This window comes from Cylas formicarius, unplaced genomic scaffold, assembly GCF_029955315.1.
Source record: "Cylas formicarius isolate icCylForm1 unplaced genomic scaffold, icCylForm1.1 PGA_scaffold_7__23_contigs__length_41026272, whole genome shotgun sequence".
Lineage (NCBI taxonomy): Eukaryota > Metazoa > Arthropoda > Insecta > Coleoptera > Brentidae > Cylas > Cylas formicarius.
Window position 1 is genome coordinate 30229953 of NW_026844352.1, and position 25739 is coordinate 30255691.

General features: G+C 35.2%; 2 protein-coding genes across 15 annotated transcripts in view; one reads left to right on the top strand and one right to left on the bottom strand.

The window, feature by feature from the left end:
* Positions 1 to 25739, top strand: part of LOC132704655 (neurobeachin) — a 121220-nt gene that overhangs the window by 74074 nt on the left and 21407 nt on the right. The gene's annotated exons all lie outside the window — the stretch shown is intronic.
* Positions 152 to 1756, bottom strand: LOC132704870 (protein mab-21-like). Its single transcript, XM_060675170.1, has one exon. The coding sequence runs from the start codon at positions 1754 to 1756 to the stop codon at positions 659 to 661; it is 1098 nt and encodes a 365-aa protein (XP_060531153.1). The 3' UTR covers positions 152 to 658.

Sequence of the window (25739 nt, forward strand, 5' to 3'; positions counted from 1 at the left end):
CTAGTTTGGCACCAATGGAAATCGCAATTTGCTTTCACCCTCGCCACCGAAAAAAATTGAACACAAATTTAGATTTGCGGTTTTTCCGTGGAAATTGGGTCTACCAATTAATTTCATTTCGTAAAAAAAATTGTACCGAAAAATCTGGGGCTATTTAATTTTATTTTTAAAAATACCTTATTTTTTAAAGATTTGGCTGATACTTATGTAACAAAAATTATTATTTATTGCAAACCGGGGATTTTTTTTCAAAGCCAAAGTGCGGGTTGTATGTAGTATTTCAATTTTAATTTATGTACCTACAGACACACAGACGTAGGTACGCAATTGTCTGCATAAAATGTTTCATTCGGCAATTTGTAAACCATCTTCCACATAAAATAACTTTCTCCGGCAGCGTAAAACATTTATTTGTATATAAATAAATAAACGATAATCGTTACATTATAAATAAATCGGCATAACAACATATACATACAATAGTAACACAGTCTTATAGAACTTTAACACGTTCGGAACGTTTCAGCCTCTTTATAGCGGGAAAATATCTCACATTACTATGTACAATGACCACTAATTTGTTTAAATAAGCAAACGCGTTATATAGTACGGCATAATTACTGATCTAATTTATTCACGTTGGTTCATTTAATTTGCTCTAAAGTTTTTCTAGACATCGACTGTTCGTTAATAGTTCCCTGGTTAACCTCCACACTTGTTTGGCCGCGTTTTCCAACGCACTCGGCGATTTACCCCTAAATAAGTCCAAATTCGGTATGAAATAGTGCGGACACCTGCGGCATTGCAAACACGATATCAGTTGCAGGTAAATACCGTTGATTCGGTCAGCTATACATGACTCGTCCCATTCCGATTCCCTGGGATGTTTTTCGCACTCGTATAGCAATAGCGTTTTCAAATGGTAACTGCTGACGGGATTACCCGGCAAGTCCAAATGTCTGTCCCGCAACGTTTTGAGTATACTCAAACACCGTCTCCGGCAGCCTCCTTGGAGGAGCCTATTTTCCGCCTCTAAAAACGACAGGACCCATGCGTCTCCTTCCATTGCCGATTGCTTGCCTTGCGCGGCAATGCTTTCCTTGCTCAAGAGATCGAAACCTTCCGTTTTCACTTCGGCGACGAGGCTGGGGTGAGGCCATGGGATATGGGGTAACGGCCAATGAGCCGCCGACCTCGGCCATACCCCGGAGCACTTGAACGCGGGTGTAATTTGCACTATAAACCTGTCACGAATGCGAAGCTTAACTTCCGTGGTGTCGGCGATCATCTTGACCGAATCCCTGTAGGAACATTTGTCGCACGCTTGCGCGACTAGCGTCTGAAACCTGGATCGAATCTTCCGAGCGGACAGGTATCCCGATGCCGTGATAAACTCCACCCAAAGCGACATCGACCTCTTCCTGCCGTCGCTCAGCTTCAGCACAGCACAACCGGGCAACGTACCGTCGTCCACGAAATTAAATACACCCATTTGATTGAGGTAGAGCACCACTTCGAACTCGATAGGCGAGATCACCTCCAAACCCTCGTATCTCCCGTTGCACTCGGTCAGAGACGATATAAACCGCGGCTCCTGCACCTCCACTTCCTTCAATACATCCTGCACAACCTTACACACTTCGCGTATCGTTTTCGCTATGCTGCCCATGCGATTTTGCACCCGCTCGCCGTAATACTTGTTAATTTGATAGAGCATTTTCGACTGAGCGGTCAGCATGTCGGCCGGAACCAACATGGTTTTGGTGCGCTGATGCCCGCCGTCGGCTCGTTTACGATTACCCGACTAGAAGCGGTCGAACAGGTACGGACAGCTGGGGGAGGTGTTTCGTTTCGAGGAGGCGGGACCGTGGGAGCCCTGCCTCCCTCGGTTGGAATAGTAGGGCGAGCGGAATCGGCGGATACTTTACTTGTCACAGAGCATTTACCAATTCCACCTAATATTTACTCGATTAAATTGGGCAGGATCGCTTTAAATTGTGTTTTTATGGTTAATAAGATTGCCTGGGGTTTTTATAGCTGCTCAGAGAAGTGACAATTTCGTTGAGTCGCGCAGCGGTTTTATTTGCGAATTTCCCATATTGCAGTACTAATATGTGGAAGTATGTGGATGTTGGCTAGCTGTACGTCCGTCATATCCAGTCGGTGCATTGTTGCAAAGTTCTCAGTTAAGTTCAGCCTTCGTTGTGGGCTTTCAGGTTTCCAGATTCCACGGTGCTTCCTTTAATATTGTTTTAAATATCGGCTCACGGAATTCGTATAGTCAGTTCATCTCTGTTCATCAGACTTCGATTGCATATCTCACGGAGCAAAAGATAACCAACAGGTTTACTTTTTAGTTTAGCCCTAGGCCTCGGTGACATTTCTGGTGTTTGTGCTGTTGTTTGGCCCTTCGTAAATATATTTGTGCAAGTTACTTCCGCCTACATGGAATATGCTGAGATATGTACCAACACCGATCGTTATCTTCGTCTTCCGGTGGTCGCCATAGATGCAGCACTTTTATTGGTTTCGACGCAATCTGTGAGGAAAACGTCTCCTTACTTGAGCGTCCGGTTTTTCACTTCGTAAGTGAGGTTTGACATAGTTGAACTAGGCTTTATGTCTTCCAATCACTAAATAATACCTTAAAACATAACCGGTCCATTGTTTTTTGTATATTGTATATCTATTCCATTTCTAGTGTAATTGTGTAATAGAATTTCCATTCGGAGTCTCAAAAATAGTTGGAATCAAAGTTTCAGTTTTGTTTCAATTGCCAATTAAAAAAATATTTTGTTATAATAAAATTTACTGGGTGTAATAGATAAACAACCACGGATCTTGTTTAATAAAATTCGCTATCCAATCAATTCTAATAGTATTTTAATTATTACTTGGTGTATATAATGTCATTCAGCGTGATACTATAAATATTTCTATAACATATTGTCGGTATCTTATATTATCGACGTCGTGATACCTGGGTGGATATTAAATAACAGATTAAAAAAAGTAACGTGAGCCGTAGCAATCTGGAGTGTAGGTACTTAAAGAAGCTTAATGTAAAAAGCATTTCAATGGTTAAGTTTGTCCGAGATCATATGAAGGGATAATCTTTCTTTTTGCCTCGAGAGACTTAGCCGACGTAGCATTTCTCCTTTTCAAATCGTAATAGATACGAGTGCATAGTACCAGTCTTTCATAGATCTTCTGCACCAGACAATTTTTTTTTGAATTGAAAAGTTTTCTTCAGTTTCCCGGTTTTAGTTACTTGTTTATTATAATACAATTAGGTACCGTTAAAAATGGCGCTATTGCCAAATAGTTCGACGGCTATATGGTAATGGAAATATTGGTGCAGATCGTCTCGAATGATACACCTCTCTGGTATAGGCTCGTGCATCGGTACGAACGTCGGCGGCTTCTCGTCGTGTACACGCTCAAAGAAAGAACTGTTGCCATTGTTTACCTCTTATGTCACAAGATAGGGCTTTGGCCCTTTGTACTCGGTATTGTGTTCGCTCCATTTTGGTCGCTGAAGGAACGTTGCTCTTTTTTGTTATTGAACTTTTATGAGACCCTTATTAGGCCCGTTAAGTACTTCTTTGTGGAGTTGTCAATGCCTTACGAGCCCGTAGCGTTGTTTGATGCGACGTAAAAGTGTATTATTGCGCATATTCCTACAAAAAGAGACATTTATCCGTAATGTATACTTGCGGGATATGGTCGCATTCATTGGGTAGTTCAAGGGACATGTTAACGTATAAAAATGATGACTGTGTTTTTTAGACCTTTTAGTAGATATATATATATATATATATATATATATATATATATATATATATATATATATATTCTCACGTATTGATCCACGGATGGAAAAATGTGATGACACTATATTCCGGGATATCATCCGTTCGCTCGTTGAACTCCGACTGGAATCCTGCATCCGACTGGAATCCTGCAGACGTTTCGCCAAAATCTCACTTGGCATCTTCAATGCTCGCGCTCCGAAAACACTTATATATATATATATATATATATATATATATATATATATATATATATATATATATATATATATATATATATATATATATATATATATATATATATATGTATATATATATATAATTCAACACAACTAAATACATTTTTCCGAGCCACTTCGGACATTTCCAGGATTTTACCGCACGGGTTTGGGAGCAACCGGATGCCAATTTTGACGTTTGCCAATTCTGACGGTCATGTCAGTACGATTTTCATATATCCATGTCTCATCAGTAATCATCACCAGTAAACACAACAAAATGATCTGCTTTTTCTTGCTTATACGACCTCGAAAATTTAATCCTCTTAAAAGCTCTATCATGATGATTTTTCTTCCAATTACAGTTTTTTCTTTAAATAAACTACGTAATGATCAATTGTAAAAGTGAAATATACAACATAACGCTTTAAAATTGTGTTTATTCCGTTGTTTATATGACATATCAAATAGTATATCTCTCTCTGTCTAACGTGCAGAATTAAAAAGAGACAAGAATAGCAGAGCCGTTCGGGACGATAAACGAATTGGTTTAATGGCAACTAGTAATTATTTTGTTTGATTGGTCCGAAATTTAGTAATCGGATAATCTGTTATTAATTTTAATTTGTTAAATTGTGATTTTTTCGTGACAGTCGTAGAAAAAGTATGCAACACGTTTGGTAAAGTCTTTATCTCACTCGTTTATTAATATACTATTTCACTATGGGTAAGTTTGGTTGTGGAATAAGTAATTTCTTGGATAGTATTTGTTAAATTAATAACAAATTTTACTAAACAGTGCCTATCCCTCCTGGAAGTACCTTAAACCCCCCAAAAGTGCCCAATTTTGAACACATTTTATATTTTTCAAAAATAGTAAATATATAACAGTTACTCACCAAGCATTACTTCAAAAGTAGTTTGTCGGATTACTGCGATGTACATTGTTTTTCTGTAACTGACAAAAACGGAGACGTTCACCTCAATGCTTGATTTTATTATCTTCGATCCAGGCGAACAATATGTTTTCATCATCTTGGTTAGACCGCTCCACACTTCCCTGGCTTTAGGGAATGACGTGGTTTTGCCTGGACTATACCCAGTTGTGGCTACATCACTTTCAGCTCTTCAACAATGCAATTTTCAAATTCACTTCCGTTATCGGACTGCAACGCAGGAGTTCCCATAATGCAAAAAATCTATATTAAACAATAAGCGAACCTCTTCTGCTGTTTTCGTTTTTTTTTAGTGGCCATAAAACTAGATATTTCGAAAGATGATCTTGGTAATTAAGGATATATTTGAAATCACCCTCAGGGCAAGTCTGCATATCTCTAAGATCGACTTGTCTTCTCGAATAGCAGCGGTTTTACGGTTATTCCCTTTTTTTGGATGCTTTTTCTTCTTTTTTCTTCACATAGCTCTAAGTAAAGTGTAATGCATTCTCGAATTACGTTAACTTATTTATTGTTTATTGTTTTAATCATAATATCTCTTCCAGCATGACCACTTCAACAATTCTTCAATGGGCACAAAGTATTTCAATTCAGTAACTTGCTCAGACAATGGCAAAATTAACTTTTTAATGCCCCCAAAAAGTGACACATCGTAACGTTTGAGGCATCGGTATTGAAGATTTGTTTTTTCCGCAGCTCTCTTGACTCCTTCAACTTCTTTAATTAATGATTCGTGCTTCTCTATCGCTGGAATGTAAAATGAATTTATTCATTTTTGCATACTCTTTAATTTCTCCAAATATCTTGGCTTCATTTCACTCTCATAACTCATACTTGTATATGTCTTCTTGGTCACAAATCAGATAACGCAATACAGAATGAGAATTAGTGAAGTCGCACCCTGCCGCGAATAGTGAACACGTAGCGACAAGTTTCGAGCACCTGCAATCGAGATATCAGCTTATTTTGGAGTTTGCCTGCTACACATTTGCAAATCTAAGATTGTCGTACCACAGTATGGACAATGTCCAAAATATCTGATAATTTCGGACTTTGCCTAATGTGGCCGGCAATGCGGACTTTGCCTAGGCAAACCTAGGTATGACTGCATAACGGACTTTGCAGGTAACATCTATAATCTGAGGCAAATCAACTTTTAATAATAGACGGCGAACCTTGTTGTTTTCAATGAAAAATTCGAATGTTCTACTCGGTGAGGAAATATCGAAATGTTAGATGCAGTAAGTAAATATAACTGTTTCTATTAATAACTTTTAGTTTGCGAAAATTCCGTGCATTAAAAGTGTGGTTGGTTCGGTGTTCTTCCTATTTAAACCTTGGACACTTTGAAGTATATTTGCAATAATCCCCCAAATGATAAATTAATAAAATATGGAATTAGAACGATTCTAATTACTTAGTTTCAGACAAAGCATATATACCCTTTATATTGCGTTATCTGAAAGAAAATGGCGCAGAGTCTTAGTTATAACTTTTTTTTAAGTGATTTGAAGTTATAGCGAGTCAGAATTATTCGAAACTTCCGTAACGCTCCGAAGCGGCCTTAAATGTTTCTGTTTAATCGCAGACCATTAAGCGCTAATAGGTCCTTTCCGCGGGTATTCAAAATTCCGCGGCTTTAAAATGTCCAACTAACTACGACGAGACGCCGTGACGCTCGAAATAAATTTCCCCCTTTCAGTTTACAAGTAAACGGAACATCATCGGACATTATCTCAATATATTTTCATAATCTTAATAGCCTCGAGTTTCGCATTGGCGGAAATTAATCAGCGCACGCTTGCGACTGCGTGTGAGGGCAATCGCTCGACCAGAAACATACTTAAGCCATTAAGTTTCGCAATCTTAACGTGCCATTGCAAATTTTTCGCCTCCCAACGTTGTTCGTTATACATATAGACGAACGTGCGAAATTCTATCCTCATTTGCGGCCCTTGCGGCTCGCATAATTGGGTTCCTAGATTGTGTGTTCTGTAAGGGATAATTTAATGGTGACATGTCATGTCATATATTTAAAATATTCTCAAAATGAATTTTCTCAATTTCAACCCTAATTTCAGAAGTTTTGGTCATGAATTTCTTATCAACAAAAAGTATCCAAAGCTCTCAAAATTGGGAAATATTGTATATATATTTTGAGAATTGCTTTTTAAAGCACCCGGATACCTCTATTAATACATCCGTCTGGTATAGCTTAGTATATAGTATAGTGTATATGATTGTCGTTATCGAGAGCCACGCTAGTGAGAGCGCCAACTGCTCTTTTTATCCTAATGCTCGGTGGTATCTAGTTGCCAATGCAATTAATATCGCCTAAAAGGTACATTACTCTGCTAATTATCAATTCAAGATTGAAGAATTAAAAAAGAAGAAGTAAAAAAAAACACCCTAGTTAATAACATTAATATTTAACTCAAGCAATAATACACAGGACATCTTATATAAATATTAATATTTATATCATTAGACCGGGTGTCCCAGAAATTAAAAAAAAGGAGATCGGCCAAGAAAAAATGCTGCAAATTAGTTTCCAGATTCTAAAATGGCCCCCAAGGGCATAATTGTTATTTTGAATTTTAAAACTGGATTTCTACAAAAATTTATATTGTTAATCATAGTTAAAGTGAGTATTATTCTAAAGCTGAGACAATTTCATTTTTTATGCTGTTTGATAGACAACAATAATAATAATCTTTATTCGTAAAAATCACAGTATAAATGTAAGACAAATATAAATATATACAGAACAAAGTCTAGCCTTAACGCTGGTAAAACCTTTGTAAGAAAAGTAAAGCGGTGGGGGTTGTTCGAACATTTTCATGGATAAATTGCCACATCTCCAAAGAGGTTTAACGCTTTCTTATCAACCTGGAGTCATTCAAATCGTGCTATGAGTGACGTGACATAATCGCAAAAAAAAATTGAAAAAAAATAAATGCAACGATGTGACTTTCTGTAGATAGTCAAATAACGGCCTAACAACCCAGTGAAAACCGCCCGTAAATTCCTTTATCCTAACCTAAAATATAAATAAAAGAATTGGACGCTCAAAAAAAGTAAAATTTTTGGAAAATTTTCCCCTTTGCGGGTTGTTATTTTTAATGAATTTATTAATTTTACAATTAATAATAAAGGTTTAGTCGACTAACTAAAAGTAATCAATGTTTTATTTTCGTTCGTTCTCAACACGTTGATTTGTTTAAGCTTAAATAAGACGTTTTCAATTCAATAAACATTTAGCAAAATTACCTAATTAAGACGGTAGGCAATCAAGATACTTTGTAAAGCGTTTGCTCAGGTAAAACCAAATTTGTTTTCTTAGGAATCGCGAGGGGTATTTTATTAATACCTTAAGTGGTTTTGCCAATTTTACCACATAAATACCTCAATGTTCATTGAATTAGTTAGTCTTCAGCAATTGATTAATAATCGAGTTGATGATTGGATCTAATTTTTAATGAAAAAAAAAATAATACCACGTATTTGGAAAAGGGTAAGGATGTCAAAACGGAGTAATTTTGTACCCTTCAAAGGAAGGTATTGGAAAAAAGTAATAAAGATAAGTAATAACGTTTTATTTTTATTTTAAATATTATCTGTCGTCCAAAATAATAAATCAGTGTTATATTTAATTAATTCGGGATAAATAGTTAGTGAGTAATTATTAACAACTTTTAGATTTTTTTTTTGCAAAATCCATTAGTTTATTTCATTTATATTTTTAGTTAAGACAAAGATGCGATTTTGACTGGGTTGTTGGACTCTTATTATTCGACTATATAATGACATAAAAAAATCACTTATTTTTTTTTAATTTATTTTTTTGTGTGATTTAGTAAGATAGAAAAAAATAAAGATCACATTCTCGTTGCTCTTTTTGTAGCTCTACAAAATGACTTTGAGAGATTTTAATTGATGTCTATATATTCGGTGTACTCGAATATTATCTCTTTTCCAATAATGACCATTTCTCCGGTTGAACATTCCAGTATTTGTTACCATACTTTCGTCCAACCACGTCCACTTCCTAATATAATACCATTCGCGAAATGTTCTTCGCATTTCTTCATCACCAGGTCTGAGCGCTTGACAAAGTCTAAATTTCAACTTGTTAATTTTTTTTTCTCATAATAAAATGAGCGGTAGATTTCGCGTTTCCACAGATGACTCCCAGATGAAAAAGCGCGTTCCATTTTGTATAGCAAAAATGAACCAACCGCAAAAGACGCAACAACAACACTAAAAAACGGCATGTACCAATATGTCAATAAAATTATTTTGACATTTTGTCAGCGCCTATTACAACAAAACACTGAAAATTTAATAATAAGCCCTTATTAAGATTTATGCTATGTAGAATCATAATGTGTCATTGAATTCGTAACGAAAATTGTTATTTGTTAGATTATTTTTTACCACCTTTATTTTTTTATATAACACCAGAAAAAAATACAAACATCCTTTTCTTGGACACATGTCATACATTTATTTCCGGATTTTAAGAATCTTTTTGTGCTCCGTCTTTTGCGAAATCAACATCTCAATCAACATATGTCGTTTCATTGACGAATCCATTTCTTTCTAGTCGGTGCCCACCCGACTACCATTAAAATTAAGTGCCGCCATTCTAAGCAGCCAATTAACGAAAAAGTAGATTTTAAAGGTCCCATTTAAGCTGCAATTAAGACATGTGACGAAACGGCATCAGTTTTTTTTATGTTTCCTCTAAAGTGTGAACACGGACAGTAATTTATGTAGCACTTAGGCGCCGGCCTGTGATCTCGATGTCAGAAGGTGCCGTTGCAAATGGATCTGGAATTACTTGCGTGGTAAATTCATTCTAATATTAGATTGAAATTTTGTTTTCTTGCGTTGTTTGATAAGTCATTTGGTCCGTAGCTGGGCGAATCATGTTCGTCAATACAGGATATATAGCTCATTACAGTCGTATTCTTTTCTCCTGAGACTTTGTTTTATCGTAAAATTTTAAGTAGAAAAGTAGTTTGCTGCATATCATTAGAATAGTCAGCGTTGAAACTTTAAGGTACCAGTATATTATTAGTTGATCAAGTGATGCATCTCTCGATTTGATATTCAAGATTTTTTTCTCTCAAAATCAAATGTTCGTTGATCCACGTTTCGTTTATCTTGAATCATGACATCTGATGAAGGTCAGGTATATATTTGACTAATTTGGATTTAATTTATACCAGGAATTTTCAATTTCGGCCATATATATATATATATATATATATATATATATATATATATATATATATATATATATATATATATATATATATATATATATATAATGTCGTTATTTTTTACCTTTATCGTAACTAATATCAATTAACTTGTATCTAGAGGTGGCAGAAAAAAATCCAACGACATTTTTGGAAGCAGCAAATTATAAACTTCTAAATTTATTTGTTGGATTTCTGGCGCCAACTATAGCTTCAGGTTACGTTTTTCACTCCCGAGATTTTTAAAATGTTAAAATTCTTATTATAATTCGCATTTATTGTATATTTTCGAACGATAAATCGTAGAAGTTAGAGTGGACACCGCAATTCCACATATACTTAAAACTGGTTGGAATTTCTCTTTAGTTCCTTCATACTGTACACCATAAGTCCTCTGCGGTTTACCCCTCGTGTATTTTGATAAATAGGTAGATCTAGAACTCTGACATTTTAAAATTTTTGTATTTCTCTGTATGATTTCTGTAACATTTTATTTACCAAACTGTAATTGGGTTGGCTACGAACAATCTATCTTCGATATTTCTTTTTGTTATGTTGGTACAGATGTCCCTAACGTATGCGCACAGTTTCAGCCAGTTTGAGCGTTTACTTTTTTTGTGAAACCGAAGGGTTAGATGTGTTTTGTGTGCCAAAAAAAATGGAACAAAGAATTTGCAGAAAATGTTGTGTAAAAAATGGAATACAGTGCTGCAAAACCTTGAAAAGTTGATAACGGCATACGGTGAATCTACTTTAAGCAAAAAAAATGTTTATAAGTAGTACAAGCTGTTCCAAGACGGCCGAGAAGACGCCGATGACGAACCTCGCCCTGGTCACCACTCAATAACTGATAGAAGCATTGAAGAAGTGAAAAATTGGCTCGTGCCATGCAACTTATACCGAAGTTTTGGACATCCAAAATTTGTTTCGAAACTGACTGCTTAATTTTGAACAAAAGGACCGTCGAAGGAGCATCGCTCAAGAGCTGTTAAACGGCTTCAGTGGTGATCCTGATATGCTCAAAAAGGTCATAAGTGGTGACGAATCGAAAAAAAAAACCCAGTCGTCCCAATGGAAGAACCTAGAATAGGGAAGACCGAAAAAAGCACGTCAAGTTCAATCAAATGTCAGCGGCAAAATTTGCTCCGAAACTGCTTAATTTTTAACAAAAGCTGTTAAGAGTTCAAAATTGTGGGGAAAAAAATCATGGATTTTGCATCACGATAATGTACCTGCTCACTGATCGTTGTTTGTGTCTAACTTTTTGGCCAAAAACACAACCAGAATCATGCCCAGCCACCATATTCACCGGACCTGCTCCTTTTTCCCGTTTCCAAAGCTCAAGCAACCCATGAAAGGAAGGAGTTTTGGAACGAGTGAGGAGATAAAGAAAAAATCGCTGGAAGAACTCAAGGCTATACCAGAAGTGCTTCGAGGATTGGAGAAAACATTGGGACAAGTGTATTATATCTGGGGGCGATTACTTTGAAGGGGACAACATTAATTTTGATGAATAAATAAATTTTTGATAAATCTTAAAAGTCACCCTTTTTTTTCGACACATATCGTAAATTATTTTCTGATTTAATTTTAAAAAATTAGCGATTTGATGAGAGCTTTTCTTGTAAATACAAAAATGTACATGGACGGCACCAGTATTGATTTGATTCATATGGAGCATATGACCAAGAAATTTTGGCATTAGGGTCGATGGTAATTCCGATAGGATTTATCTAATTATTTTATTTCAAAAAATACCGTTGCGTTTAGTGCTGCCTAATATTAAGGCTTCCTAAAATTAATATTATTATCAGAATAATTGAAGAGGACCTGAGGAGAAAATATAAACCGTGTCGCCCGATCGGTAGACGTTGTAACCAAATAAGGGTAGGACGTTCGGCGCCGAATTAATGACAAATGTGACAGGGGACATCTACATGCTACAATTTATTTCCTTCTTCTTTTATTTTAACGGCAATAAAACAGTTTGTTAACTACCGAGATGATTATCTACCTATAGCGACGGACGTTTAAAACGTCCCGTGCAATGTACGCTGACTTCTTAAAAAATGTCAACTTTTTATCTGTCTATATTTTATTAGACCCGGGCAGGATAGTTTTGCAGGTAAGAAAAAGTAAGATAGTCGTTCCCCCAAAATGTTGATAACATGCAAAGATGACAGGCCTGTGACAAATAGCTTTTAGCAGTAAATGAGAATTTAAACCTTATTAACGTGAAACCAAAAAGTCATATTATTTACACCGAACGAAAAGATTAATTTGATTATTTGTTCCTATATCAACAACGCAATATTTTATGGGATCAAATAAATACATTTGTATAAAAGGTTTTGCCAATTTTTCAAAGAAACTTCCACAGGCTACTGTAATACCTTTTACAACACTTCTTGATTCCCCCTGCGTCGGTATTTGTTGAGTCACACTTGCTAAAGTTTCGCCAATCATCCTGTTGGCTTCTTCAGAGCTTGACTGAAACTGGTTTTTGCGGTTTCAAATCGAATTTCGTTAGCTGTTTGAGATGGCAGTTTGTTTAGGATAGACTCGACATTTGAAATGATTTCCTCCTTTGGGATAGTACGTGGGACAAGGACGAAGTTGGAACCTTTCAGTCTCCGAAAGTTGGTGGGATAATGCATTTATCACAGTTTTTGGTAGTTGAGAAGAGTTTGATGGCTTCACTAGTGTTGACGTTAGGTTTTCAAATTTTTGAATGTGATTTTGGGTAGAAGATAAACGAAGTTTTAAAGCTTTGTCATGAATCATGTTTGAAAGGATATCGATCTCGGACGGGGACAAGATGGAAGCAATTTCAAGATGTGGAGACAGAAGAATCTTATTGATTTGGTCTATTTTCCGTACGGGTATGATGAATTCTTTCTCGAAGTGAAGGGAAACTAGATTTTCGAAGAATATTATAATCGGATAAGGTTTTGACATGATATTTTTTTGACGGATATTTTAAGAACGTTTAACAACGTAATGAAAAGGTCAGTAAACAGAGTAATCTTCCTTTTAAACAGCCAGTTTCAGTTAAGGCTACTTGAGGAGATCAAAACTCAAAAAGTTTGCTGCCTCGGAAACTATTCAGTCGATCGGGACCAAACTCGGTAAAGTTCTAGAGCAGGTCGGCGGAGGAGGTACATGATCCTGCTCTTCCCACCGATCTAGTGGGCAAGAAGTTTTACGGCATCAATTTCATGTCCCACTGCTGCGAATCACTTCGCACATTTCCGGGATATTACCACACGGGTTTCGCAGCAATCGGATGTTTTCGGGAATATTCGACGTCGATTCGGACGGTCATGTCAGTGAATGTAATCGTTTTTCAAAAATGTACTCTAAAACTAATGACCTTAGAAAAAGTATAGCATGCAACATTTTTGGTAAACTTTTTAATGCCGTTTACCACGCTTATTCCTTACTCTTGATTTGGAGTTAAAAAGGCAATACAATTAGATCAACAAAACTTACTGTCGACGCTGTCCGTTTTTGGTTTATTTAAAAATATAATGAAATATTTGTATTTACAAATTATATCCTTTGTATCCTTTGAATTAAATTTCTAACTGAATGGCTATTTGAAAGTTAATATATTGCGGGTTATCTACCGGTTGATTTTATGTAATCTCGTCCCGATTCGGTTCACTTTCAACAAATTAAAAAATACGAAAAGTTAACAATTTGAGTTTATATTTTTTGTCAATATATAATGTATATAATGTACCATCTCAGCTCAACAGTCCAAAAATCTATTCCAATCCAATTCATAACCTTTAGAATGACGTTGATAAAATGATGTATAGTACTATGCAATAAAACAAGAGAAGACATGAAAAATAAATGAATTAAATGTGAACAACCTTCATATACTATCAGCACCTGCAATCAGAATGTATAATCAAACGAACAATGCTTTTTAACAAACAAAACAAAAATAATACAAATCTTATTACCGCTTAAAATAATGTGGGTCGCTTACGGTAGAATAATACCTAAGAAATTTCTAGTTACTCCACCCTACCCCTCGAATTGGTGATTCTACTTCTTTCATGTTGTAACCTGTGCAATAAGTCTTTTCAGATTAGAATTCTTAAAACTGAAGCATTTGTCCTATGTGCCGTCTAGGTTAACCTCAATATACATCTCCAGGCCCACATCTCAAATGCATCAATCCGACGACGATCCACATTCTTGATGGTCCAGGTTTCCGGTGCATATAATATGACCGAAAACACCAAGATGCTTACTAAATGAATTTGTGTTTGTTTGTGATAACTCAGCTCTATTTAAACGCCTATTACAGTATAGAGCGACCCTACTTCTTTCCAAATAATGGTTGTTTATAGTTATTAACATTAATACGTAATACGTAGAAGGAATGGAAAAAACAATACAAATCATTTTTTTTACCACGAAAAATACTAAACACGTGCTCAGAACCTCGAATTTAATGTATTGAGATTTTTGCTTATCGTATAATAAAATGAAAGGCGACTCTTATAAAATTTCTTCCCCTAAAAAATATGATGCTTGTGCGTTCAACTCATAGCTGAATTTTCCATATTTTCGAAATATAAAAGGACAAAAACACAGCGCTCCAATATGGGGTGAACCTAACAAATCAGATTAAGACCGGGCGCAATCAAATTAAGACGAGAAAGTCGAGTTATAAACAAAATTACTGTCAAGTAATGGAACATTAGGCGTTCTCTTAAAATGAATGAGGGCTGGGGATTCATGCCCGGATGCCTGAGCTTAAACAATCATTCAGCGCGCGAAAGTAATCTAGTTAGAATTGATTTTCTAGGACTAGTTATCCTCTTAACCCCTCGCATTGTCATCGGTAATATATTTGTTATTGTTCGCGTCCCTGTATATACAGGGTGGTCCGTAATGGTCCGTAAAGGTCACTTAGTAACCGTAGATTCCAAACAAATAAAACCCACCTTTCCTCGACAACAGATGTCAAAGTAGGTTTTGACAATTAAAAAAATACCTTCCGTTATCAACAATCAACAAATTTACCATAATAAATCAATATTTTCAGAAACAAGTAACAAGAACTATTTCACTAACTGTGTAAAATGTCCACCATTGATCCGAATACATTTCCTCATTCCCTTATTTAAATGCTGTCTTACTAAGTCTTTCAAGTAGCCCCAAAAGTATATATCTAACTGCAATGTATTCTAATATAATTGGCAAAATGTATGGCAACAATCGCCGATGCTCGTCTCGCTGATTTATGTTGAAAATGTCTTTCACCAAATGAAAGTTCTCTTGTTTTCAAGTGTGATGGTTTCTCCATTTGAAAATATCACAACCGGTAAAGGTGGCATTATCCGTAAACAATATTTTGATTAGAAAAGGAGCATCATTCACTTGTTTTCCAATAACAACACTTGCTGGTGTTATTGGTGGAAGAATTTTTGGTTTTAACGGTTTATATTGACATCTAAAATCTACGGTTATTCTATGACCCATTCATTACATTCATTACGGATCACCCTGTAGATAAATATATTATTGGATTTCTTAATTGTTCGGACATATTTGCGGTTCGGAAATGGTTGCCCCAATAAGATTTGTTTAAACATTATTTGTTGGCTCCCAAGAATGCACCTAACGATTTGGTTGCCATCGGGCACGACCAAAACTAAGGATAATAAATAAGCGGACTTGTTATTGTCCGTCCGTTTTAATTACATTAGCGAGATGAAGAGATAGCACTGCTGGCAACGGCAGTGCAGGACGAACGCAGGACATCGTATATCAAGGCATACTTGCTCAGTGGCGTCTGCAATTTTGTTATAAATGACATGTTCGTTCATTTTTTTTGTGTTTTGATTTTGTGGTACTTAATTGAGTATCACACCACACATTTTGGCCCTCTGTTATTGCAATCACGCACAGGCCTAACTCTTGAACTTAGTTAAATTCCAGGAAGGGTTTATTGAGGTTTAAAAGTGTAACTGATATGATAATGTGATCACTACAGTAGTCACTAATCGTCTATGTATTTGGATACATATATTTTGTTTTATGCAATGAGTTTTTCGGCGACAATAGTCGAAATAAATTTTAGGAATTAATTCCAGTGTCGCCGTATTTCCAATTTGCTATTTTGGTTTAATTTTGGTTAAATAAATGATTCGAACATCCAACTTCAATAAATTATCAATGGCAAATTATTAGAAAAAGATGCTGCAAAATCTATTTTGCCAGTAAAGTTAACGCAAAACGTTTATTTCCCACCGGGACTCGTTGATATTTTATTGACATACCCGTGGGTGTGTTGACGAGCCGCCGCTGCGCAGTGCCCGTTTTTATCAGTCCATCGGTATCGGTTCAGTTTTCACTGCAACTCTTCTTATTCTATGCAAACGATGTCGCCAGTTACGCGATATCTTTGTCTGATCACCAAACATCACTGTCGTTAACATGTGATGCTAATGCATCGGACGAATATTTGTGAACGTGAATAATATATTATTCAATTATGCTAATGATGTCCGCCGCTTCTCAAAGACGCAGAGGCAAATGCAAAAAAGCAGATGGCCAAATCTTGAAAATAACTCAGCTCCCGTTTCTTCATTTCAAATTGTCTTTTTGGAATTTTGTCTATTCGTTATTTTTCAGTACAATAATTCATTGATATAGTGCACACAGCTGCACAGACACTGGTTCAGCCGTAATATCAGTTTAAACTAAATTTGCTATATCCATTTGCCCATTTTTACGTGTAACTACTTGTCGATATAAGGTAAAATATTTGTATATTCAAACTCTAATACAACAACAACCAACCAGCCAAAAACAGGCACTAAAAAAGTGACATTGTCAGACAAAATAGCATTCGGTATCCACGATATTCACGAAGTGAGACCAGTCAATCTTTCGGCAAAATTTGCTATTTTATTTTTGCATTCAGAGTATTCTTACTTACTTAGAACAAGAGAATCTTCAACTGGAACTAACCAGTTACCAGACTCTAATAAGATAATGAAATGTATTTCAAATTGTAAAAAATTAAGAATATTAAAGAAATTTTTTCCATTTTGAACAACACTGTGTGCGTAGTGACCCTAGCGTTTTGAAGGAAGACGGTTGAAGGAAATTAAGAAACTTCAGTAGTGTGTCTTTAGTCGAGTTCAATGTTCTATGGGCTCTAGACTTTATTTTAGCGTGGCAGAATTTTGTTTACCCACATTAAAACTAATTTATAGTTAATTTTCGACTAATTTACTGCCGTATATGTGTTGGGTATTCCATATTAACTTGGTTTGCTTAACCATTCGTATAGGCTCGTTGGTATATCCAAAACGCATAATACAACACACCGGGGGAGTCGTAACGGTAGAGTTTCGTGCCATATCGCAATATTCCCGATACTTAATCACCCCTAATCGAGCATTACAAACCGCTGCTAAGCTTCCCAAATAATTCTTAGGTCGCGCTCCGCACTATCTGTCCAATGTTTACTCATCTGTAACTGTTAATGAGATTTTTTCACGACTGGTACTGATGAATCTACTTTACTCACGCTATCAAGATCGAACGTAAAATTTAAATTTATTTTATTTCTTAAAAATTGCGTCTAGGCGAATTGCTAATAAGTTGATTTCAAGTCACCTATCCGAAATCGCTGCCTTCTGGCAACACTATAAACTACAGAATTTAATCATGGATGAGTAAGCTAGACGCAGCTTTGCTGAATATCTAGTTACTAGACTACGCATTACTACAATATATAAAATATTTTTCATCGAAACTTCTACAGGCTACTGTAACTTGCTGACGTTTCGCCAATCCAATCGATTCATCGATAAATGACGCACAAGATTTGTAAATAAAACATCGAATAGTAAACAAGACGAATGAAACTTCTAGGTGTCCCAAAACATCTATCATGTTGATTTCTTATTATAGTAACGTTTTTTTTCAGACTTATAAGCTAAAATCGCAAAATTGTCCATTGTATCCCTATGTGCCCTATTGTTTTCTCTACTTTCTGAAATAATACTCACAATTATCGTAGGCCAACGTCTGTTCTGAATCGGCTCTATTTACGAATCCATTTAAAACCCCATCATTAGTTTGATAAATACCCGAAACCGCGGTTTGTGACGGATGATACACGTTTCTAATCCGCAATTTCGTTGGGAATCTAATTATAGGTAGTCTACGATGCTAACAGTTGAAACCGCATCTATGGGTGATGGGAACAACCATGTGCCGAATATATTAAAGCTTTAAAAGGTGTATCCAGGTGGCAGAGAACACGATAATTCTTCCTATTTTTTTCTAGGGGGAGTGATAAATTTTGTTAATGTGTGCTGCTCGGATTAAACCGAAAAGCGTGAAGAAATCCATATTCTATTCATAAGTGGGCAGAAGAGATAAATTGTATCGTAGGCGATGTTTAACATAATCGTCAAAATTATATCTGCTAAGTCTTTTAAGTGTTGTCTAATTTCGGACCTTGACAAACCTAACCTTTGTACAAAGAATTAGAGTAATGTTAATATTTATATGTTAATTTCAAAATGATGTACGTCTTAATTATAGCAATATAAATTGTAAATGGTTTTCAAAAATATATTTTGTGAATATAGTTTTATGAAGCAAGGATTTACGTCTTAGTAAAACGCAATAAATGGTTTGTGATAAAAATAACACGAATACTGACATTTTCCTTCAGCGTTTTTTCTTTGGATTCGTGGTTTGTACTTTTACTTGCTATATTGGTATAAAAGCTGGAATTCAAGGCAACACTTACTCTCTGAAAATATCCATTACGGCAATTGCACGACCATAAATTTGCGATCACTCACGTCTCTCGTAGACTTTGATTGAAAAATAATCCTTGGTCATCCCCTGATTGTTACAATATTAAAGAAACAACGCAACAAATTGCTATGCACGAAGTCGTAAAGGTTATTATTATATCTAAAAGAAAAGATAAAAAAATCAAATTACTATTAAAATTGTATAATATTTTATATAAATCTAATCCTTTCACGTAACGAACTTTAATACAAAAAAAATGTTTGGTATAGTTGACACTTAAACAACTTGGAACTTCCGTTGTCTTTATGTTACTTAATTGCACAACTTATCATATGGATAGATCAGTATCCGTTAGCAAGTGTTAAGTAACTTAATTCCAATTCCCATATTTGTGCCACATATTTTACTAGTTTTAAGCTGTTCATCCGCGATAAAAAGTTGTGCGCAAGGCATACCAGCAGTGATGCGCTTTATTGGTATGGGCATTTCTACGCTTGGATTGCTACAAACCTTTTGTTGGGTTTGTCAAGGCTATTTCATATGAAGGCCTTTCTTTTCCTTTACCTTTTTGTGTGTCTTCTTTTTCTTTGTCACTCAATACATACGAAACCTTTAAGAGTGAGAGTATATCTTCATCAGGTGGTCGTGTTGTTACCATTTTAACGATACACTACAGGATACTACTTCCCTTCTGTAAAGTACCTAATTGTACACCGATCTACCGTGTGGAAAGCGTCACTTTACCACGTGAGTTTCACTGCACTGCTTGAATTTTAACGTTTGTCAATTTTAACGATCATGTCAGTGAATGTATTCATCCTGTTTTGCAAAAATATAGTCAAAGAATAACGGTCGTAGAAAAAGTATAGTATGCAACACGTTTGGTAAATTTTTAAGGCACTCGTTTAGTAAACACTCGCTGCGCTCGTGCCAAATAAGCACGTGATTCAAATGCCGTTTACCTCAGTTCTGTTCCCTTCTCTAAAATACCCAAATTTACACCGGTCGAGCACGCGGAAAGTGTCATTTTTCGCCGTCAGTTTCGTTACCTACAGCCACTTCGGATATTTCCGGATGTTTTCGCCTTGAATTTTGACGTTTGTCAATTCTTACGATCATATTAATATACCTAATAATAAACCACTGTCGTAGAAAAAGTATAATATATAATGCTTTGCTGCGCTCTGCTCAAAGCAAAACTCGTGACTCAAATGCGGTTTACCAAATTCAATTTAATTCAATATTACTTAACAAAATTTCTTGTTAATGTCTCGTTAAAAATTTCCTATAAAACAACAATTAGTTCTTTTTTTAACAATGGCGATATGGTCTGTACGAAATGCCCTGTTTGAACGTGACGACATTACAACGAATAACCGCTTAGTCCAGCGTAGTTTTTACCTCGGATGGATTGCAAAAATATGACAATACTGCGATGTTTGCAAATTTCTTTAATTTAACTATTTCTAATAAAAATATGAAAAAAATAATATTGTTACATTATAATATCGAGGGTTATTTCCTTCCATCTTAAATATAATAAATATAAATAAATATAAATATCTAGGCAACACTCATTACCTCACTCGTGCATTGCCTAAATGCCTATATTTGCATCACAACAATAGCAATGTCATTTTTGACCCATTTTGGTACAATAAAAATGACTATTGATGATGTCAATTTTCTTCACGTAAAAATACCGTCGGTGTATTTCTGTCAATGGTTTCGATGGTCTTTAGTTTACCAGTCAACCATCACAACCTCAACGGATGTAGCGTATTCGGATTATCTCGTCGCTCCTTGTTCCCAAAAGAGCCCTGCTTTTGCGTTGCGTACTCATTTGTCAGTCCGATTTCACGTAATTCGTTTCGCGCCGAGCACGAAAAAGAAAGAGGGACGAGATTGGGGTGGAACTCGGATGAACTGTGGGAGATCAATTTGTTTGGTGCGCGTGTTATTACGATCGTCGGATCATTTTTTATAAGCATGAAAAAATGATGCGGCTATTGGGGTTTACCCGAGGGAGAGCGATTTTAATTCGAAAATTCACAAAAAATAATTTTCTAGATTTTGACAGAATTCAAAAGTTTTAGGTTTAAATATTAATTTAGGAAATAACTAAGTAGTAAAAGTAAACGATTAGTCTGTTTAAGTATGAGCCAAGCGAGCGTTAAACGAGTTTCTGAGAAAGTTTATGAACGTGTTGGTTACCATATTTTTTCTACGACCGGCATGAATACTGACTGAGTGATGTGACCGTTGCAGTACCATCAAAATTGACAAATGAGACAAAACACCATCAGCATTTTAAATATCCGATCGTCCCCGACCCGTGACTAAAGTACCGAAAATGATCGAATTGGCGCACGACAGTGTTTAATGTGACACCTGATCAGTGCATAATTAGGTACTTTCAGTAGAAAGCAGAAAAAAATCACAAGCATTCTCATTTTCTTAATTTCATTTACTTCGCAATAGGGTCACGTCACACCTCACCTTGTTTGCTATAACGGTTAATCAAAAGTCGCACAACCACCATATATCTCAGAAATTATTTAAATCTATGAAATTTAATATACAGGGGTTTCTAATTAGGCTGGATCCGATGGCGACGTACCTACCAAACTTTCTAATTTTATATACCCCAATTCAACTGTTTTTGCAGAAATGAAAATCGAAAATAATTAATTATTTAATCAATAAATTAGATTTAGCAAATGTAAATAACAATAAAAACTATTAGGAAACAAAGAAAAAGGTACTTATTTTAATAAGTGCTCAAACTGACTGCCAACTTTTAAGGAAGAAGTTATGTCGCAATTAGCTTGGGAACATAAGAAATGGCAAAATAGGGATGATTGACCACCACATATGGTTTCACAAAATGTACATGTTTCCAAATCGGTGGATCGGACGAAAAAAGGCCATCGAGTAGTAGATTTTTTTCATTGGGGTCACATCAAAACTAAAGTTTTCAAAACCAAATCCAACACCTTGGCAGACATAGAAGCTATTCGAGCTATAATACCGACTGCTCTCGAAAATACCGTACAGGAATTTGCGACTGTCAAGTAGCAGGAGAACGCCACTTTGAACTTTTATTCTTAGTTTTTGAATAGTTATTATTGTTTTTTAATTTTGTCCAATTCGTTAAGATCATTAATTAGTTGTTTCATAAATTAAATTCTAGTTTATTGATGAAATCAATAAAAACGGTTGAATTACATGAAAATTATTTATTATTTGAACAGCAATCCAAAATTGCAAATTACACACATAACCTTTCTATTTAAAATAGGAAATTTTGGTAGTTTAGGGATAAAACCATTAATATGGCAACGTCGTCTAAGTCTCCTTTAGATTTAGTCTAATTAGAAACCTCGGTATACTAAATTTCATATATGTAAGGCAAATAATTCATGCGATATATGGCCGTTGTATTCAATGTAATAATCGTATTGTTGAAAAATATGTGGTTAGGTATGTATTGTGAAAAAATATCTTTTAATTTGTAATTAATGGGTATAGGCATCACATTATTCGCATTGTTAATTATTTTATCTGTTTTTGTTTCAACTTTTTGCTCAAGAGAGAATGTGAAAATCTATCTGAAATTTTTTATGCGCTTAAGAGTAATAATTTTTTAATTTCAGTATTCCTCCATAAGATTTAATACCAATAATGTCTGCTAATACTCAGATGGGCTAGAATTTATTTCTTAAAACTTTGAAACTACATTTATTGTCAATGTTTCGGCCTTCAACTTGAAACTTCTACATTTAACACGATATTTTGTCAACAGATATCTGCAAAAGCAGACGTTTTTCGCAAAGATCGCCGATCTGGTACCTATTATTTTAAAAATCTATCGCTAATGAGCTGTACACGGTTAAGATGGCCGGTCTGATGCGCTCTAACGAGCCGTAATTTATTAGGAATGGTGTCCGTCTCGGTGACAGTTTTTTATGTGAACCTGTCCTGATCGGAATGCACAGATAACACGATCCTCGTTCTATACGGCCATTGTTTTACCTTTCGGTAAAGGAATAAAAATACATACCGACCGGTCATAATTTTTGTCTGTTGTTTTTGTTTCTGTGAATCTTAATGGCTTAAACTCTGCGCGCAAAAGGCTCGGAATAGACATGTAGAGCTACACCGATGTCGTTTTCGAAAAAAAAAAAAAAAACTGGTGGAAATATATAGCGGTCGGCAGCGGTCACCGATTCGAAGCCTTTTGAAATTGGCGACGTTTAAAAAATGCGATTGTAATAAATACTTTATCGTTTAATTGTTTTGGTTAGTTCAGATCAATTACCTCGTAACGTAATAAGCACTTTGTTTTTTTTTTTAATTTTAAAACTTTATTTTCAAACCCCTTGTTAAGTTAAAGCCCAGAATATCTGGAAAGTAAACAACGAATTGTTATAAATGTATCGCTAAATCGGAGGTTATATCTGCATTTGACACCATCTATTTTTAAAGAAAAAAGCCATTTCTAAAAACCATCAACTAAAAGGAATTTGTTCAAAATCTGAAAAACAAACCAAATGCTAAAAACATGTTACTGAGAATGTGATTTTCAGTAGACAAAGTAGTTGAAGCTCAGTTCCCTGTCTGAAAAAGTCAAGTTAATTAATCATTTAATAGTATATTTTTCAACAAGGTTGGCCGTTTTAGTCACTAGACTGATGTGGAACGAGCCGACCCCAAAAGAGCGCAAAACATCTGATCACTCCCCAACTCGTCGTAAAGTGTCTATACTTTATGACGGTATACTCTTCATTTACACAATTTTTTTATTCGATTTCGTCGTGAAATTAAAATGGCTAATGTTTAAAACTGAACTGGAATTGTTAAATGCTTATTTTAAATATTGAAATACCAATAACGCTTTTTTCCATAGTATTTTTCTGTCTAAAATAATATTGGAGGTTACTTAAATGTCGTCCTCTGCCCTACTGAAAGACCTGTGAAATAATGAAAATATAAAAAGATCTTCAAGGTTTCCTTCTATATACACACTGTTTTTGTTTTCTGTCAAAGTGTTTTGTTTATGACAAAGTGAGAAGTGAGAAAATAAAAAATAAAATTATATGCATTTTTTTATAACCAAATATTTATTAATAAGTAATTTTTTTTACATTTTCCTCGATTTTTTAGTTAAAACTTTAATTATGCACTCTGCTTCTGAACGATTCATATGTCGTTGTGAAAGGAAGGTGGACAGGATGATCGTGCGAAATTTAGTTTTATGACTAACATTGAAATAAAATCGCGCGACGAGCCGGCATATCTGCGAGGTTAACGATTCGTTTAGTGCTCGTAATGTCGCCGTTTAATTTATACATTTTGATGTTTCTTCGATTGCTGAGCGTGTAAAAACCACTCGGCGCATTCTCTCGGAACCGACGTTCTCCATTCGCTAATGCCGCAGGATCGATACAATCTGAGGTCCGCCCTTTTCCACGTATTCATATACTTTTAACATTTTACATACGCGGCCATCTTGTTGCGATACAACGCACAAAAGAATAATTATTGTTACAGACGGTGGTTCTTACAAATAAACTGGCGGACACGCGAAACTTGTAAAAAACTGTTTTCAGCCTAAAAAGCCAAAGATATTATTTGGACCGGCATTTATTTCTCCGTAGGTGTGAATACTAATTTTATGCGGGACACTCGTAAACCATAGTTATTAGCGTTACTAGTGCAAAAAGTGTATATCTGTTCAATCATCATCAGCAAACAAGAACAGAGAAAGCACTTGCAAAATTGATTAAGTTTAAAAACGTACTGAGCTGCAGAGATATCGAACTGCAACTACTTTTGAGAGAATGAGAACCAGCAGCATAATTAGAATAGAAGCTTTTGAAATGTGGACGTTCAGACGTCTCTTAAAAATATCATAGGTAGAAGACTACGTGGCAATGTGTTCAAGAAATCGGACACTGCTTTTAATGATATTAACACATTTTTGGGAGTTTAAGTTTCCATCATACAAATGAAAACATATATCATATCAGACATTAAATTGAAATTTCTATTAGAAGTCCCTCTCACTCACAAAATGAGGGTTTACTGTATCCCAAAATTGTGAATTCTTCTTTGAAAAAGTTACCTTCATTCTATATAATTCTTTTTTAAAAAGTTTTAATCCTCATGATATTTTATTACAATCGTTTCAGAAAATTTACTTATAATAACTTATAATTAACATTTAAAAAATAAATAAGAACTAAAAGTTCAGAATTTCACGAAATTGCATACACCGTGTCTATAATATGTATATAATTTCGTAAAAATCTGAACTTTTAGTTCTTATTTATTTTGTTCAATGGTTTCTCTTCAAGTGAAAGTCACCTCAGTTCCATAATTGACATAGTTCATACAATTTAACGGAGAATATTAAAATAAACTTTATAAATCGTTCCTGGTTAGATCTATTTAAAAATCATATTATATATACCGGGTAACACAAAAAAGTGGGAAAACTAGGGTGCTATTTGAAAAAACTAGGTTATCCTAAAAAATTAATAGTTACATTAAATGCTATTTGCTATTAGACAAGTCAAGAAAAGTTTCATTTAAAATTTTTCCCGGGTTCAGGTGACGCGGTAAATAGTATTTATAATGGTCACAGCCTCCTAGACACAATTTTCAAAAATT